This window comes from Centruroides vittatus, unplaced genomic scaffold (genome assembly GCF_030686945.1).
Source record: "Centruroides vittatus isolate TY-2023 unplaced genomic scaffold, ASM3068694v2 contig_341, whole genome shotgun sequence".
NCBI lineage: Eukaryota > Metazoa > Arthropoda > Arachnida > Scorpiones > Buthidae > Centruroides > Centruroides vittatus.
Window position 1 is genome coordinate 2,535,809 of NW_027122166.1, and position 15,012 is coordinate 2,550,820.

The 15,012-nt window shown below is 28.9% G+C and overlaps 1 protein-coding gene across 1 annotated transcript in view; it reads right to left on the bottom strand.

Moving 5' to 3' along the window:
* LOC136974089 (probable phospholipid-transporting ATPase IA) overlaps positions 1 to 15,012 on the bottom strand; it is a 166,618-nt gene that overhangs the window by 69,130 nt on the left and 82,476 nt on the right. The window contains 6 exon segments of the mRNA XM_067268884.1: positions 444 to 571; positions 1,807 to 1,915; positions 3,441 to 3,497; positions 7,830 to 7,870; positions 8,131 to 8,201; positions 12,932 to 13,059. Coding sequence (XP_067124985.1) covers positions 444 to 571; positions 1,807 to 1,915; positions 3,441 to 3,497; positions 7,830 to 7,870; positions 8,131 to 8,201; positions 12,932 to 13,059 — 534 coding nt within the window.

Sequence of the window (15,012 nt, forward strand, 5' to 3'; positions counted from 1 at the left end):
GTTTAGATGTTTTGGCAAGAGTGTGAATAAATTTTTAGCATTCATACCAGATTCATTCAAATGAGGGTTTGTGAATTAGTCATAACAGTTTTGCTGATTCATTTTTTTGACATCAATTTGACTATTTTTTGTTTGTTTGTATTAAAAAATGATAATTTGGTAAAAGCTGCGTCTCTCCCTTTCAATAGTCTCACGGGGCATGAGACTATTGTCCCAGAGATTGGAAAACACTGCTGTAACCCAAACAACTCCATAAGTAATTACTTCAGGTTAGCAAGAATGCACTGCAATTTATTAATAATGCTGGATTATGAAGACAAATATAGCTCATAGTATATTTTATTTCTTTTCTACTTAAAAAATTTGTGAATATTAGAAATAGCTATTTCTTAAATTATATAAATATATCAAATTTACTAAAAGAAAATAATAAAAAAACTTACCATGTTAATGAAAATTGCTTGGGCAAATCGAACTACTTCTAAAGTTACTTGGAGACTTATAGGAATTAAATTATTGTACAGAATGATAAATGTCAAAAAAGTATAACCAAAATTTGTTGTTGACAATTCTGTATGAAGAATTAATAAAAAAAAATTAATATAACAAAATTATAATAAATTTTATGCAAAGATTTTATTTATATTAAATATAATAATTTTGATTTTTAAAAGCTGTTTATTGATATTCAATGAACCATAAGTATAAATCATTGAAAATCATCAAAATAATAACAAAATATACATTGATAACTATTCAAAATAAAAATGCTATGCATTTGTTTAAAATATACATTTTTAAAAATATCATTTTGCAAACTAAAAAAATATATTTAAGAAAAAAATCTACTGTGTATAAAAAACAAATTTTGAATTAAATAAAAAATAATGAAATGTAATAACGTGTGCTAAGTTAATCTAAAAACTAATTTTTAACTAATCTTTAATATTTTATATTATTTTCAAACAATTCTGTAAGTTTTTCACACTTAAAATTAGGTTTTTGAAATTTCTTGTTTCTCACATTTTAATGTTGGCTTTTTAATAATTTAAAAAATATAAAATATTTTTAAACAAGTATTATTTTCATATTTTCCTCTAAAGTTCACTATGGTAAAAATGGTCTAAACATATAGCTTCTTAAAAAATGATTTATATTTTTTAACATCTATTTTTCTTCACTTTAATTTGTTGTAGTTAAGAAGTAGATAAATTCTTTTATATTTGTAAATAAATATAAATAATTTATCCACTAATTACATAAAAGCATGTCCTACATTATGTATATACATATATGTGCAAAGGATAAATTCTTTCCTAAATCTTCATGTTTTACTGTTTTATTAAAAATTATAGATGATGATTTATTACTATTACAATTTAAACAACAGAGGACTTATAATTTTCCACTTGCAGAAATCAATTGTGTTATGCAAAGTTACAAATTATAAAATGATTTTCATCTGAAGACAATGAATTGATATTTTAAAAATTTATCATTTTGTATAAAAGTTTGTAAATTTTAAGATAAGCAATACAGAAATCACTGAACTTAGTTTTATACAATGTTTTCTTTAATCTTAACTGTTTGAAAATTTAGTAGTATAAAATGTTCTATTATTATGAACACTATAATTTATGTACTGTACACACAACTTATCTCTAGAATGCTAAATTTTCAAACATTCATTACATTCAAAATAATAGTGTAAATGTGAAATATTTAATCTGTTTATAATGGACACTTTTTACACTAATATTTTATCAAAAACAGATTTATATAATAATGTAAATTTAATTATTTTACCATCCATTCCTAAATACCAGTCTGTATTTGAGTGTTCTTTTGTCCAAATCTCACTTGCAATGGCACTCACAAGGCACAGAACAATCAGAAGTAGGAAAAGCATGAGAATCTAGAAGAAAAAAAATTTTAATTTGATTATATACAGTACTTAAAAGTGTTAGGTAATGCCATTTTAAGAACTTAAATTTGGCAATATTTTATTTAAAAAATTTCATTTTGAAGAAAAACAAGCCTGAAAAAGGCTTTTGAATATTAAAGAAGTGATAAGTTATTGTCAAATATATGAAGGTCGTTCAAATAAAACCTGACCAATGACTATTTAGTAGGTACAGTAAATTACATTAAAAGCAATACCCCTGATGAGTAGAGCACTTCTCCCATTGTGACACCAGACATTCTATTCCTTGCTCTTAGAACTCAGTGAGTTGATGTCTGCACCATTCCCAAACTGCATCTTCCACCTCAGTGTCCGATTGAAACTTATGCCCTTTCAGGTGCCTCTTAAGCTCCCTGAAAATGTGGAAATTGCATGGAGACAAGTCAGGACTGTATGTAGGATGCTGGAATATTTCCCACTTGAATTTCACAAGAGATTCTTGCATGATGCACACAGTGTGAAGGTAGACATTGTCACGAAGAAGGATGACACCTTGCAAAAGCAGACTAGGCATTTGACTTGATGGAAGCTCACAGAGATTTTAAAGTTTTCATGTACTGAGCAGCATTTATGGTGGTTCCACATGTGGTAAACTCCATCAGCAATGGGCCTTTGCTGTCAAAAAAGAATGTCAACATCACCTTTCCTGTTGTTGTCTGCATTCCCTTTGATTTCTTAGATGGTGCAGACGACATGTGCTTCCACTGTGTGTGTCTTTTGCTTTCTGGTGAAAATGAAAGCACCATGTTTTGTCTCCTGTAACAATTCTCTCTATAAAATGATAACTTTCATTGCAGCATGTACCACAGCAAATGTTCCCAAAACAGACCTATGCAAAGATCTTTTTGCACAGATACCAAGTTGTGTGGCACCCACTAGATGCACACACAATATCTTTGATACTGCAGATGTTCACAAATAATGGTGAACACACCACTGATGCTTATTCCAACCTTGGTCGCCAGTGCTTCCACAGTCACTCATCTATCATTTGAAATGAATCTGTCCACTTTTGCTACTGTAACCTTTTCGTTTGCACAATATGCTAGTCTGGCCTGGCATCATCAGCCAACAATAACTGACCACCTCAGAAGTGCTTACTCCAGTCTTTCACTGTTGTCAAACCCATACAGTTTTGATACACATTGCTCATGTGGCATCTACTGTAGTTAAAAAACACACTACTGCTCGCTGCTCAATTGTTGATGCATCCATGCTTGAAAGTTGAATGGAGTATCTGCCTGACATGCTAAACAAACACAGCTTGTTTGTAGGTTCACGTGACATTGCAGTGTGAGCCTAGTGTTTCCACCTACACTTCAAATGGAGTATGATTTGCTACACACATTCCACACTTTGATATATCCATTAGTTGGGTTTCATTTGAATAACCCTCATAGAAAAAGTTAAATTACAAATCAAATACATAAATAAATAAATGAAAAAATTAAAATTACTAGTCACAGATATTACATACTTGATTATTTGTAATTTTATCCACTGTTGATCTTTTCAGTGGAGCAGACATAGAATTCTATAAAATAAATAAGAAGAAAATCATCTTATCTAATTCAGAAAATAAACAATTCCATTTTTAATGGCAGTTCATTCATAACAAAATTTCAAATTTATAATTTACAAATTCAAGTAAAGAAAAACAATTTTGTCAATAAAACTTTTGTTATGAATCAAGCTTTACATTGAAATCTATCTTTTATAAAAAATTTTGGTACTGCAACTTAGATAAATTTACATTACTAAAGGAAAAAATAATAATATTTTATAGTCAAAATTCATATTTTTTAGACAATAAAAGAAAGTCTTACATATTGTTCTTAAAGCCACTTTTATATATCAACAATGGTTGAAAAAAAATGCACAAAAAATTGCCCCCTTGTGGGACGAGGGCCCCACAAGGGGGCAATTTGATCTTTAAGGTGGGCAATTTGATCTTTAAGGTGGGCAATTTGATCTTTAAGGTGGGCAATTCGAAAATGGACTTGTTTAGAATTTAAGTTAACTGTATAGCTGCTGTATGCCATATTTATTGTAAATATTGATTCAAGTTAGTTTTAGTTTTCTTTGTTCTTTGTTTCTCTTTCCTTCTAGAACTTTCCTTTATAACCCTTTTCCCTTGGGATGGGATTAACAATTCTGGGAACCACTGAGAAAAAAGATAAATGAGGCCCTAAGGCCGGTGGAAGAGGAGAAAGGACATTCTTTGCCCAGACGTGAAGGTGGACAGACATGAGTTGTGGTGTTCCAGGTCGCGTTTGGCAATGACAGGAAAGTCAAGAGCAACTTCAATGAACACGACAACGAGAGACCTTCCAAAAGTGTTCAACGTGGTATCCCACCCAGAGATTGTAGAGTTCAGCAAGAAAAGAAAACCCAGGTATTCCAATCTTTTCAATGTTCTATTTCCTATCTTATCTTTTTCCTACTAATTTTTCTATTGCTAGTTTTAAGTTAGTACATAAGTTTTTAGTTTTTATATTGTCGTGAACGGTATATGTTGTTTGCGCTGTATTATTGTTACTTATTTTATAATACCGTGGAGTTAAAATCTAAAATAAAACCTGTACATTTATGCGAAATAAATTACTTTGTTGACCATGCTGTTGCATGGTCTTTGAAACATGTTTCTTTTTTCGATCTACAGCTCTACACCATTTCGCGTGAATCCAACATCATATTTCTTTTTTAGTTTCTAATTGATTTTATATATATTTTTCTAGCCCATAAGGAAATGAGTGGTGCAAGCAAGAAAAAAGTTCGTCAGTATTCGGAGGAATATTTAAAATTTGGTTTTATACCTGCTGTCCACGAATGGTCACCTTTTTGTCTTTTATGCCAACAATGCTTGACCAACGAATCAATGAAACAAGGTCATCTTGAGGCACGTTTGAAGGCAAAACATAATGCTCATATTAATTCAATTTGAATTACTTTTAAACTTTGAAGAAAGATTTTGAAAAAAGAGTAACATTAAAGTCTCTATTTACTGCTCATAAAGAAACTATCAATCGTACTCTGGAGGCTAGTTATCAAATTTCATTACTCATCGCTAAATCTGGGGAAAGTCATACTATAGGGGAGAACTTAATCAAACCATCAATATCAGCATTTCTTAAAACGGTTCTGGACAAAGATGTTAAAGCTATGCCACTAAGTAACAATACTGTTAGCAGAAGAATAGACGAAATGAGGATACTGAAAAACAACTCGTTGAAAAGCTGAAATCAAGACAATTCTCAGTGCAAATGGATGATTAACTTTGAGAGACAGTGAGGCCGTACTTATAACTTACGTACGACATATTGAAAAGAGTGAGTTTGCTGAAGAAATGTTGTTCTGGAAATCATTAGAAAGCAGTATGACCTCCAAAGATATATATAGTAAGCTAAAAAATTACTTAGATGTCAATAATATACCAATGAAAAATATAACATCTTGTGCTGCAGATGGTGCTCCTAATATGATGGGAAAGAAAAATGGTTGCTTAAAATTGATGAAAGATGAGAATCCAAAAATGCTTCTTATGCATTGTGTTATTCACAGGGAAAAGTTAGTAGCTAAAAACATTTCACCTGTTCTAAATGAAGTACTAAATTTAGTTATAAAGTGTATCAATACTATTAAAGCAAGTACCAAATGTGAACGTCTTTTCAAGTTATTTTGTGAAGAACAAAATGTGACCATGTGAGACTTAGGCTATACTTCACACTGAAGTAAGATGGCTCTCAAAAGGGAACTTCCTGAAAAAATTTATGGAATGATTTGATACTCTTAGTGATTTTTTACACGACAAACCTGAAATGAAAAATCTGTTAACAATCGATGATAAGGCATTTGTGAGTTATTTAGCCAATATCTTTGAAAAACTAAATATATTAAATAAACAACTTCAAGGAACAAATTAAACTCTTGTCAATGCAAAAGCAAAGATATTTGGTTTCATTACCTTTATTGAATTATGTCAGACAAATATTTACAACAAAAATTTTGAAAAGTTTCATTGGCTCCAAAAGTGTAAAGTTACTGATACCGCTATACTTGTTATTGTCAATCATCTGAAAATTTTATCGGCTAATTTAAAAGAAAGATTTTCTGATTTGAAAAAAATTGATTTCAAAACTTGGATGATGCAGCCAATGTTAGTGGATTTGTCTGATATTTCAAATATGCAGTACCAAGAAGAACTTGCAGAAATGCTAAATGATGAGTCAATTAAAACATTATTTAATATAAAAGGTGCGATGGCATGGCTTTGTGAGGAAACCCAAATCAAATATCCAAATGCAACCAATTGTGCAAAAGAACTATTGTTACCCTTTCCATCTTCATATTTATCTGAATGCAGATTTAGTACCATAAATGAATTGCTGCTAAAAAAAAGAAATAGGCTGGATATAACTAAAACGGGGAGACTGGAGACTAAAGGTAACTAAACTGGATCCTGACATAAAATCTCTTTGCAGCAAGCATCAAGAGCAAGGGTCTCACTAAATTTAAATAATAAATAATTACTAATAATTAAAATATTATAGAAAATCTTTCATTAAAATTATTTTGTACTTGAATTTCAGTTCTCCATTATATGTTTTGAAAATTTACTTACTGTGTTTTCTCAATAATTTCCTAGTGATTTCTTCCTAAAACCTTCCTTAGTGAACATTTCAATTTTTGAATATTAAAACTTGTGTATATGTTAGGGAGGCATAAGAATTTTTGAAAGACTTAGGTGGGGCATAGCACAAAAAATGTTGGGAAACACTGCTTTAGAATATATAGGCCATATGTATGAACTTTCTCAAGAAAAGAACCATGACCATCCTTACTATTTTACAAAGATTTGTAATCTTTGTAAAATAATAAGGCTGATGATAGTTTTACCAAAGAGCACTGCAGAGCCTCCCATGCATTACAGTGCAGTAAAAGGAAAAGATATTCAAGTATGGTAAGAAAAAGACAGATAAGAAATAAATAACTAGAAAAATTATTGTCCTTAATAACTACAGCAAAAGTCAATAAGCTGACTGATAGCAACTGTTGTAAGTACATTGTACCATAACAAAAGAAATTATTAACAGAACAAAACATTGCAAAAGGCATATAACAAGAGGCACTGATCATGCAATATCAAGGTTCATGACACATCAAGATTATATCAGATTTATAATGTGTTCTGATTTATATCTCAAAATATTTGACCTATTTTAAATTATGATTAACATCACAATTTAAAGCTATAAAGCTATTGCCATACTCTTGACAGTGTTTATGACAATAACTTTATAGAATATCTTATGCAGACATAACATTAAAAAAAATTTAGTTTATTAAAAGGAATTTAATATAAACATTGTGCAATATCAATGTTAATAAATATTTTTTTTATTTTTATGCTGTCAGCATTTTTCTACCAACTTCCCCCCAGCTAGTCCCCATTCTAAAGGTTGGTAAATATGCTTATGATCAAGATAAACTATGTATTTTAGATTTAAACAAGATTTCTAATAATGTATGACCTGGCAGATGTTTTACCATGATGAATAATTGATTTACATTATTTTATATATAACTTTATAAAGAAATGATTCTAAACAATATTCATATGTAAACTTTTTATCTTTTGACAAGAAAAATGTGCCTTCAAAGTTTTGTCAGGAATTTCAGGGACTTTTCATATCTATGAATTTATTTGATTAGTATATATATATATATATATTTTTGTTATGTTCCCATTCTTATAATCAAACAAAATACATAAATAAATAAATAGCTAATTGAATTAAATGAAAAATTAGATTTACTAAGAAATTTCAACATTTTTTGAAAAATCTAATATATAATAACAACATACCATCATGAGTTTTGTTTCATGGCCTGTATAGATGACCACACCTAAAATATATTTTTAGTTTAATAAATATCTTAAACAACAGTTGATTTTTAAATTTATTTTAAACCATTTTGAAATTACCTAAATTACATAGCTTTATCTATAACCTATCAATTTTTTTTTTATAATCATATATAAAAATTAATAACTTATTTAAATATCTTCAATTATAATTATAATGAATTTTAGTGATAATTGTTATAATTTTAATTTTTAACAATTTATAACAAGAAGTTACAATAATAAATATATTTATTCGTACCAAATATCCAATTTGTATTTCTTAGCCTTGCACCACGTAATAATATCTGATCTGGTCCCAAAGGGTTAGCTCTGAAAAACATTTACTTATAGACTATCAACTAAATTTAACTTTAATTCATATAAAGAATGCAGAAACTAGATAACAATATGGAATAAAAAAGAAAAAAAAAACCAAAAACTCCAGCAAAGAACAAAAATTAATTAATAATAAAAATTTAACTTAAGTCTTTTTAAATGATAACTGAATTAAAATTTAATTGGAAGTTTAAAGCTATTCTAAATATATAATGTTAATAAACTATTCACAGTTTATTAAAGAAATTATTCACAATTTCTACAAAGAAAATTATATTCATTTAAATGTTGACTGGTTTACAAATAATATACAGATAAAACACAAACTCAATGAAACAGTAAAACTAAATAAAACCTTTAAAATTCAACATTAAATTTTTAATGAAGAAACATTTCCAGCTATTAGCAACCATCATCAGGTTTCAATATAGATGCTCCAAAACATTATTATTGCAAGTTATAGTATAAATATAAATTCAGAGTAAGAACTTCCAACATTAATGTTCTGAAACTTCTAAATTCAAACCTAACAACAACTAATATAGATGAAAATATTTGTTCATTAAAAAGTTTATACTGGTTTTAAAGGCTTGTGTATTTATTTTCAAATAATGTATAATTGTATTTGTGTATTATTTTGGGGGAAAATGTTTATATACAGAAACAATAAATGTATTTTGTATATTTTAATGTAATTTAATATTTACAGAATTGTCTAAAGTGAATAAAACAGAGAAATAAGCTTCTACTTATTCTTATTGTAAAATATTACAAATTTGGTTAATTTACTAGAAGAAACAATTAGAATTAAATATTTTCGTACAAAACTCGGGAATTAAAGTTAAATTCAAATTTGAATTACAAAGGTTATACAAACATAAGTTCGAGTCCTGATTTCTTTATTTTCTTCCCTTTATTCCGATCAGGAACCACCATGCAACTTGCAACTTGAAGTCAAAAAAACTTCTAAAATTAACGAACAAAACACTATTAGACGACATACAACACAATTAAAAATGATCTTCGGCGCTGACCTGTCTTTATAGGCTATGGCGTCTACAAAGCATTAAAAACTGTTAGTCTTCCACAATAGTATCCGTGTTATGTAATTGCTTTTAGTTGCGGGCCCTCTGGCGGATTCGAGTAGTCTCAAAAAATTTACATATTTTCGTATGTAAATTTGTAAATTTTGTTTACGAAATTAAAACGAAAATATGTAAATTTTTTGAGACTACTCGAATCCGCCAGAGGGCCCGCAACTAAAAGCAATTATATAACACGGATACTATTGTGGAAGACTAACAGTTTTTAATGCTTTGTAGATGCCGTAGCCTATAAAGACAGGTCGGCGCCGAAGATCATTTTTAATTGTGTTGTATGTCGTCTAATAGTGTTTTGTTCGTTAATTTTAGAAGTTTTTTTGACTTCAAGTTGCAAGTTGCATGGTGGTTCCTGATCGGAATAAAGGGAAGAAAATAAAGAAATAAGGACTCGAACTTATGTTTGTATAACCTTTGTAATTCAAATTTGAATTTAGAATTAAATATTAGAATCCATTATTCTCTCTTTTCATTGTGAAACTATTTAAATTTTAATTAAGTTTTAAGAGTGTAAGTTTTATATTTTATAAAGATGTATATATTTCTTTCCATAAACATTTATATATTATTTGTCTTCTATATTTTCATATATAGAAATACAAATATATTATTATATTCCTATATATAATGTAAGAGATAGTGATATAATAGGAAAAAATTTCACCTGAAACATTCAAAATTTTTCCTGAAATTAGGAAAGCGTAAATTTCTTTTATCTTTCTTTCTATTGTGAAATGCTTCATAATGCTTTCTTTACAAAAAATATTTATTTGCAAGTATTTAATCTTGTTATATTATTTCAAAATACAGTAATACCTTGACTTACACTACTCCGACTTATGCAATTTTTAAATTTTGTCGATTCGTCTTTTGTTTGAGCGCCACACAACTATTGATTACTCACTCCCCCCCACACTATTGTTCAGCTTACATGTTCAGACATGTTGTGTGAAATCGATGCATAGCTACAATTTATTTTGTGTTATTTATTTCTGTGTTTGTTATATCTACGGAGACTTGAGAGACTCTACTATATCATCCAAACGAAGTAGAACTGATTCTTCTGCATCAAACAAGAAAAGAAAAACTTTATCTTTGGAATGTAAAGTTAACACTATTAAAGACTTCGATAAAAAATGAAAAGGGGTTACAAATTTTAGAAAATATAGACTCCAATAAAGAACGCATTTCTTCTACAAAATGAGAAATAAAAAAATTATTAGCATGCTACGAGGAAATTTTGCAGGAGAAAAAAACCAATCTTTGAGCCATCAGACGAATTTGTTAGACTTTATGAAGCCTTCTACATCAAAATAACTTCGGTTTACAATTTTAATAATATAATTTGTTATATATGTGTATTATTTAAGATTTTATTAAACATTTTTTTCTAAATTATTGTTTTCTTTAGTCTCTGGCCCAAATTAAAAATAATTTGTATGTATTTATATGCAAAATTATACCCCGACTTACGCGGTTATTGCTCAGTTCCACCTATCGCATAAGTTCGGGGTATTACTGTATATTAAAACAAGTCAGTTTATTGTTGACAAGTTTATCATAAAACTTTAAATTTCCATACTGAAATCAAAACCAGTGTTCTACCTATTTTAAAATCATTTATTTAAATACTTTATAGAATTAATATCTTCATTATAAAATCAATAGTCAATATATAATAAATTAAATGTGTTTTTATTCATTACAAATTAATAAAATCTCTCAATTTTTAAAAATTTTATTCATGTACATTCTAAACTTGTATTATTGTACTTCTTTTGAAAATTTGATTTGATACATTTTGTATAACTAGCACTCACTAAAAAATTTACAATAGACTCTCGACTATCTGGAATGAATGTGAAAAATGTCATCTTGTTCAAAAAATCTCAATTTAGTACTATTTAAACCCTTTATCCAGCAATTAATGTAAATTTTCAAAGAAACATGAAGAGAAAAATACATACAACCACATCATGTAGTTGTACTCATATTAAACTTGAAATTTAAATATATCATTCTTCTTTGCCTCCTAAAAATCAATAACTTAGAAAATGGATGAGTCAAAGTGATTTCTGATGGCTTAATGCAGTGGTTTCCAACCTATTTGTACCTGTGCCCCCCTTTAAAAAAATTGTTGCGTCCCCCTTAATTTTTCTAACAATCTAATTTCATAAATACTCAAAGCGCGCTCGGCTCCAAATGTGAAAGCGAGATGTTCTCGTTCCAGCAAGAGTGTGGATGGATGTTTTAGCATTTGTACCCGAAAAATTCGCAACGAGGATTGTGGATTACGTATACCTATTTTGCTGATTCATTTTTTTGACACCTATTCGACTTTTTTGGTTTGTATTCGAAAATGGTATTTTGGAAACAGCTGCATGCCCCCCTTGCAACAGTCTCGCGCCTCCCTACGGGGGCGCGCCCCACAGGTTGGAAACCACTGGCTTAATGACTCGTCCATAGATATTTTTGACATCTAGTTAATCTGCTTTTTACTTTTAATGCAATTCCAAACAATTGAGAATCTACTGCAGTATGTCCCCTATAAAAGAGGTTTTCATTAATTCTAAAATTTTGCATATTGATTTTAGGTTAAAAAAATATTTTAAAATATTTTTAGATTTTTATAAAGTTAAAAATTTGCAAATTCTCAATGACATTAACACACAATATGTGAAATGTTATGAGAGAGGAAATAAAGTCAAAAAACATTTTATTTTTAAACTTTAATAGGAATTTTTCAGTGTGTTATCAAGTTAATATTTATTACATTAACATTCTAATTTTTTCAAATGATAGCTGGCATTCTAATTTTTTTCGTGGCTATTTTGAATGCTCTTTCAACAAATAATCTATTTTATCATTAAATTTTACAATTGGGACCCTTCTTTTGCCTTTAAAAGCTCATATTTTAGAATTATAGATTTCTCCATCACGATACTATCGATAGTGCGGGCGCCGCCATCTTTCTTTCTTTCACAGTCGTTCCTAAATGACTACAAACAGCAGCGCACTCCTGTAGTAGCAGAGACGCAGAGCGACCGCTATTAAAGAACGCACCCATGGAGCAGTCACCAATTATGCTGGAAAGTCCGTTGTTCGCAGCGTCCATTATACGAGGCACCACTGTACTTTGATTAAATAATTAAACAATCAAATTAAACATTGCTAAAATCGCTAGATTTTTTTTGTTGTTTACCTATTCTTCTGTTCAGCTTAATATATAAAAGCAGGAAAAAAAAAAAATCACTTTATTAAAATAGTATTGATTCTTTGTTTATAACTTTGAAATTTACACTTTCAATATTCTTTTAACCATAAATCAAGCCAATTTTTTAAACTAGAATCAATATTTTATTGATTATATTTTGAGAAAATTTCATTTAGAATATAACAAAATACATTCTGAAATTGAATTGCTACAAATCATAAATAATATATAGATTGAATAAACTCATGAAATAAAAACTAACAAAATTATAAAAATCAACAAAATTTAAAAGTATGGAATAAAATATTCCATAATTTTAAAAATTTATCAATAAAAGTTTCTGAAAATATAAAATAATTTCTAAATAGAAACTGTTTTAAATGATTATTAAAAATTAATTAATTTCTTACTGCTTCCCCATTAGCCTTAGATTTCCTGTGAATTCATATAAGTGCCGATTTGGTAGTTCACATTCAACAATTCCAACCAACTGCTGTACATCTTTTGTTGTCAAAAGTTTACAAGTTTGAGTTAATCCCTAAGATATAAAAATTCTTACTTTAATTTGAAAATAATCAACATAATTAGAATAAACCTATTTTAAATACAATATACAATGATTAAAATATTTTCACTATATATATCTAAAAATATTTCTTTTTCTTATTACTAATATAAGAGCAGTAAATTCATCTGTGGATGAATTCCTTATAATTCCTGCAAGTTTTGTCCAATCCAGATGAAATTTTGGTTATATTCGTTTTATGTTCTAACAGAAAGTATAGGCTATTTATTTTGCAGAAATATTAACTATAGAATAAACGTCTTATCACTTTCGGATAGGTGATTGCACTTATGTTGCAGTGACATCAGTGGCCATATAATGTTCATGCTTGACAAAGAGATTTCCCTTAAGTCACATTTTAAAATAATTTGGCAAATGGCATATTTTAAACTTACTTCATTAAATTTAATATTTAAACTTTAAAAATGATAGCTACATCATGTCACTTCTATAACAAATTTCTTTTTAAAAATACTTCCACAGTGACCACGACATTCTATTATCCAATCATAAGTAACTTTCTAAATTTAAATAGGAAGTGTTATCACTCATCTTTCTTCTATCAACATGGAATTAAAAAGACCTTTTTTTTTCAATAAAATAGCTAATGCTTCAGGGAAAGCATAAGAGTAAAATTGGTCAGGTAAATTCTAGATCTAAAAGAATAAGAATAACTGAGACCCCTGAAGGCCGTGAAGTCTGACTTAAGCAATATCGAGTAAGAATGGCTTTGCAGAGGTTACAGAAACTGTATCACAATGTCAAACTTGATTTGAAGCTCTTCTCAATTCTTCAATCTCTACTTTCTTATAAAAAATATTTTATCATGCTTGACAGGAAAATGTCTAGTTTATTTATATTCAATATTACAAGTTATTTATTAACATAGACTGCTTATTAATGATGTATATCATAAGAATTAATTGTCTTGAAACATAAAAATTAAACATTGAATAGTTTATTATATAAAAATTGCAATGTATATTTTTATAAACTTTATATTATTAATATTAATATTATTATTATATGATTATTATGTTAAGTTAAGCAAGATATACTCGGTTAACACCGGTGGCTGTGTACTATGCCGGACCAAAGTCAAAACATAGTAACCAAAACAGAAATTAAAGAAGTGTATCAGTGTGTGTGTCTGTATTCAAAAATTTTCTCACAATATGACATGTATTCAATATAGTGGCCTTCTGTAGTGTGATGTATGTGTTTCTACTCAATTGTAATGTGCCCAGGCTTTTGTGTAGTGTGTGTGGTATGACACCTGTAGAGGAGAGAACAACAGGTACAATAAGCACCCTATCCATCCTCCACAGATGCCTTATTTCCTGGGCGAGTTCTGTGTACTTGCTAATTTTTTCAGTGCATGCGTTTTGTATTGATTATTATTATGTTGGGTTAAGTTAGATATACTCGGTTAACACTGGTGGCTAAGTACTATGCTGGACCAAAGTCAAGGCATAGTAACCAAAACAGAAATTAAAGAAGTGTATCAGTGTGTGTGTCTGTATTCAAAAATTTTCTCACAATATGACATGTATTCAATATAGTGGCCTTCTGTAGTGTGATGTATGTGTTTCTACTCAATTGTAATGTGCCCAGGCTTTTGTGTAGTGTGTGTGGTATGACACCTGTAGAGGAGAGAACAACAGGTACAATAAGCACCCTATCCATCCTCCACAGATGCCTTATTTCTTGGGCGAGTTTTGTGTACTTGCTAATTTTTTCAGTGCATGCGTTTTGTATATTGTGAGTGTTTGGAATGGATATGTCTATAATGTATGTGATTTTATTGTGTTTGTCAATGAGTGTGATGTCTGGTCTGTTGTGATAAATTGTTTTATCTGTGATTATGGCTCTGTCGTAGTACATTTTGTGCGTGTTGTTTTCCAATACTGTCTGTGGAATGTATTT